At 35.7% G+C, this 4751-nt stretch overlaps 1 protein-coding gene across 3 annotated transcripts in view; it reads right to left on the minus strand.

Moving 5' to 3' along the window:
* The window catches only part of EYA3 (EYA transcriptional coactivator and phosphatase 3), a 105520-nt gene that overhangs the window by 44551 nt on the left and 56218 nt on the right, over nt 1–4751 (minus strand). For 2 of the 3 annotated variants that reach the window (XM_023519108.1, XM_003799831.3), the window contains exon 7: nt 3655–3792. The exons of the other annotated variant lie outside the window; for it this stretch is intronic. In XM_023519108.1, coding sequence (XP_023374876.1) covers nt 3655–3792 — 138 coding nt within the window. The remainder of the gene's footprint in view (nt 1–3654; nt 3793–4751) is intronic. 3 annotated transcript variants of the gene reach the window in all.

Here is a 4751-nt window from a genome sequence, read left to right on the forward strand (position 1 = left end):
AAAAAAAAAATCTAGCAACACCCAAACAAACAAAAAATGGGAGTATGCTAAAAGGCATAGGAGTCAACTAAAAGCTCCCAGTGGCCAAATTGGAATAACTGGAACAAGAAAGTAAAGTAGTAATGGATTATGACCCGAAGAATAAATTAAAATATCCATGGGCCCATAAACAAATGACTAAATGAATTAATAAATGGAGGAGAAGAGACAAATCTCTTGTGCAGACGAATTTCAGATAACTTATGTAGATATTTCACCTTAAAGGAAGGGCAGCATAAATCCTTAAGTGTGGGCTGCTTGCAGTGACTTCTATCCAAAGTGTACAATATGAAAAAGGAGGAAAAAGAGTAATTTTACAGTGTAAAAAACCTTTAACCAGGTGACTGAGGTCAGCATCAATAATCATAAATCATGTTGGTAGTATGTACACCTGACATGATACAATGGAAAAGATATTTAACCTCCATGACCTTCCTCCTAAAAATCCATAACCCCAGTCTAATCATGAAGAAAAACATCAAATTCCAGTGAGGAGCATCTTAAAATACACCGTGCCCAGTACGCCTCCAAACTGTTAAGACCATCAAAAACAAGGAAAAGTCTAACAACTACAAAGCTTAGAAAAGCCTAAGGAGACATGACCACTAAATGTAATGTGGTATCCTGGACAAAATCATGAAACAGAAAAAGGACATCAGATGAAAACAAAGGAAATCAGAGTAAACTATGGGCTTAGTGAATAATAATGTACTAATACTGGTTCATTAATCCTAACAAGTGTGACATACTAATGTAAGATGTTAATAAAGGGCAAGTGTGTGCAGGTTCAGGGAACCTAAAGAGTACTATGGGAACTCTGTACTATCTCTCCAATTTTTCTACAAGTCTAAAAACTATTCTAAAAAATAAAATCTATTAATAAAAGAAATCTCCTGGTCAAATATAATAGACTACTATGCATTAACACTATTAGAGCCCAAAGATGTTCATTAAAAGTTAACACTGCGTTAAAATTACTAAGAACTTACTCTTTATTTAGAAGATTGAGTTGAAATTAATTTTGCCACTTGATTTTTTTTTGATAGGGTTTCCCACTATTGCCCAGGCTAGAGTATAGTGGCCTCGTCATAGCTTATTTTAGCTTAGGACTCCTGGGCTTAAGTGATCCTCTTGCCTCAGCCTCCCAAGTAGCTGGAACTATAGGCACATGCCACCAGGCCCAGCTAATTTTTGTTTTTGTAGAGATGAGGTCTTGCTCTTGCTCAGGTAGATCTATAATACCTGGTCTCAAGTAATCTCCTACCTCACCCTCCCAAAGTGGTAGGATTACAGATGTGAGTCACCATACCAGGTCTTAAGTATTATTTAATCAATTAAGCTACCCCAACTGAAGAAAGTGACCAAAGATAGGGCCACACAGTCACCTGACAATCTAGAAAATGACTAACACTATCAAGCCAGATCTACTTATTCAAAGGATTTTTATGAGCACGCAAGGGCAGTCCTTTCTCATTATGGTATCACCAACGTGCAAACTAAAGAAAGGGTTTTGATTAGAGTTAATCAAGCCAGAAGTGGAATTTTTCTTGAGATAATTTCCCCAGAGAAGATGGGCTACTGCCAACTGCAGAATGCTTGAGGGTGAAATGAGTGGATATTGCTATTTTGGCCACTTAAAAATTAAAATCTTCCAATAATGCCTGTATTTTACTTTAGCCAATTGTTTTTCTACAAACTTTTTCTTCAGAATAAATGGCAAAAATTGATAACTTCATAGTTAACTTCTGCTTTAATTTCTATCCTGTGCCAAAGTTCTAATGAACAACAAAATGAGCCAAGAGAAAAAGGAAAATGAATTTAGATATTTGTTAGTTTCGACTCTCAAATATGAGAGAGGTGACAATGATACCATGATCTCAATACTGAAAATCATAAATATTGCACTCATGCTCTGGGGTCAGAATGCCTAGCTTATATCCTACCTTAATTATTTATTAACTTTGTGAGTTAATTTACTTAAGCTTTTCTGTGCCTCAGGTTCCCCCTCTGAAAATTGGGGTTACTTCCTTCATAGGGTTGTTGTGAAGATTACATAATATCTACCTGTTACTTAGAACATTGCCGAGAACACAGTAAGAATTTCATAAATACCAGCAACTATCATTACAGCAAAAGAGGGGAAACCAGTTTAAGCTATCCAAAGAAAAAAGCGTGCTAACAGATAACAAGGCTAGTGAAGTTTAAGGGATAAAAGAGCTGGTTCCTCTCTCTCTCTCTCTCTTTTTTTTTTGGTAGGTTTTGGCCAGGACTGGGTTTGAACCCACCATCTCTGGTATATGGGGCCGGCACCCTGCTCCTTTAAGCCACAGGCGCTGCCCGTGGTTCATCTCTTTTTATAAGCATGAAGAAAGAAACAGCTATCAAGTTCTAAATATAACTACAGAGGAGTGGTGGTTCTATACTTTGGTAGAGGGTTATTAATACATATAAAAGAACCCTTGCTGTTCGTCACAATGTAAGTGATCTATCTGTTTAGGAAGGACTTAGCTATTAAACTTGCCTGTGGTTGAACCTAACAGGCATGTCAAACTTGAGAAATACTTTATAAAAATGAAAGGGGGTGGTGGTAGTAGAGAAGGCCAAGCTTTTTCCCTCCTAGCTTGTTCTTGTTTTAGAAAGGAGGGAAAATAAGTGAAAACAGGGAGACTCAGTCAACAGGAGGTAAAGGTAGCTTAGGAAGGAACACAGCAACCAGTTCTTGTTCCCACTGGACTAAACAGAATAATCATTTTTGAAAACAGTTAAAATTGAAGATTGAAATCTTTTCTTCAGTCTAATCTATGTTAAACATTTCTTTGATCACCAAAGTTCATATACCTCAGACAGGTTTTTGCTGTCCCATTCTCATCCTTCTACCACCCATTTTATAAGGAATAAAATTTTAAACTGGGAGATATCAGGAGGCAGATGAGAAGCCAGGTTCATGGATACTAACACCAGTCCAGAGCGACGACAAATTGCCTGCGCTGGATTTGGAGGCGTAGGCAATTAATTCCACACTGTCTTTTGAGATTTTTGTCTTCTTTCCTAAGAGTCTTGCAACAAATCTAAACTTTTACAGAAGAAGAACTCTGAAGGCAAAGTTACGTAGTTTAAGCTCTAATGCTATGCCTTTATACCGAAATAGAGTAAGAATGAACATTTTGAGCAAGAGAAATGCTCTCACCAAGTAGTAAATGGGGTGTAGAAAAGCCACAGCACAAAAGCATACATCTCACCTGCCAATACAACAATTCACATAAAAAGAAATCAGCAAAATTCTAATGCATGGACGCTTCTCCTCACTTAGAGGACAAAATGCCACTAAAAAGAAAAGTACAAAAAAGTCAAAGAGGTTTTCCAGATGCCAACATGCAAAGGGAAGGCTTCAATTCCATTAAGCAGCTCACATTCCGAGGCTAAACTACTTATAAACCACACTCCTCAGTTCTGGTTTGCCTAACAAAAAAAGCATGCACAAATTCAAGTATCACCCCTCTCTAGTTCAGAAGGCAGAACTCTTGTATTACCCAATGTGTTTGGAGATACAGATAGATTAAAAACAAGAGACAATAATAATAATTAAAACACACACACACAACCATGCCTATTTACCTTGAATGGGATAAGAATAATGTGCTGGGCTTGGCTGGCTTGTGGTTAACCCTGTCGTGCAGGTAAGAACACTGTGTTGACTTGGAGATGGAGTCTGAATTAAACCACTTTCAGGTTTCATACCTGGCCACAATGCACCTGAATCAGATAAATTGGACCAATTACAAACAATACACTGAGACTGAGGAGCATGTTTATGCTTTCAAGTATCAGCCAGTAGGTTTAAAATCTAAATCTTAAAAATAAATTTGCTTGTTAAGAGAAAATTACTAATTCTCCCACTTGTAATATACCACAAGCAAATACACTTTCAAAGAATTAGGGGATGGGGCCAAAGAAATAAAAATTTGTCACAGACCCCAATAGTGATATGTATGTAAGTCCATTTCAATGGTTTCAGAAAACTGACCAGGATGCAGAAAAAAGTTATTGACACCCAACTGAAGTATTTGTCTCCAGTGCCTAAAGAGTGCCTGATGTTCATGTACAATGATGAATCAATTATCTGTACTGAATTCCACATAAGTTTAAAATTCACTTACCCATTTTTAACGAGCCTGAAATTTTTCTAAATACAGTAAATACCTCTCTGCCTTCTTAAGCTGGTTATTTTGTTATTTTTGTTTCTTCTGATTAGCAAACACATACCTCCTTATTTTTATAAATTAAAAACATTATAGAAATATGTAGAAATATATGTAGAAAATATAATAAAGTCATATCTAATCCCATCATCCAGACTTAACCCATATTAACAGTATGCAGAAGAGTTACCCAGATTTCTTCTAGGCATTCACTAATCTTCTTTCAAACAAAAATGGGATCATGTTATATATACTATTCATAATTTGCTTTTCTACATAACACCTCTGAAAAACATCTTTCCATGTCATTATATATATATATACATATATATACATATATATATGTACATATATATACATACATATGTACATATATATACATATATATGTGTATATATATATACACATCTATCTTATACTGATAGCACAGCTGTTCATTTTTATTATAATGTTCTTTCCTAAAGGACAGTCTTCCTAAAATATATTTATATTCTTTCCTGCCTTTTTTTTTTT

This window comes from Otolemur garnettii, unplaced genomic scaffold, assembly GCF_000181295.1.
Source record: "Otolemur garnettii isolate 467f Iridium unplaced genomic scaffold, OtoGar3 scaffold00156, whole genome shotgun sequence".
In the NCBI taxonomy this organism is placed as follows: Eukaryota; Metazoa; Chordata; class Mammalia; order Primates; family Galagidae; genus Otolemur; species Otolemur garnettii.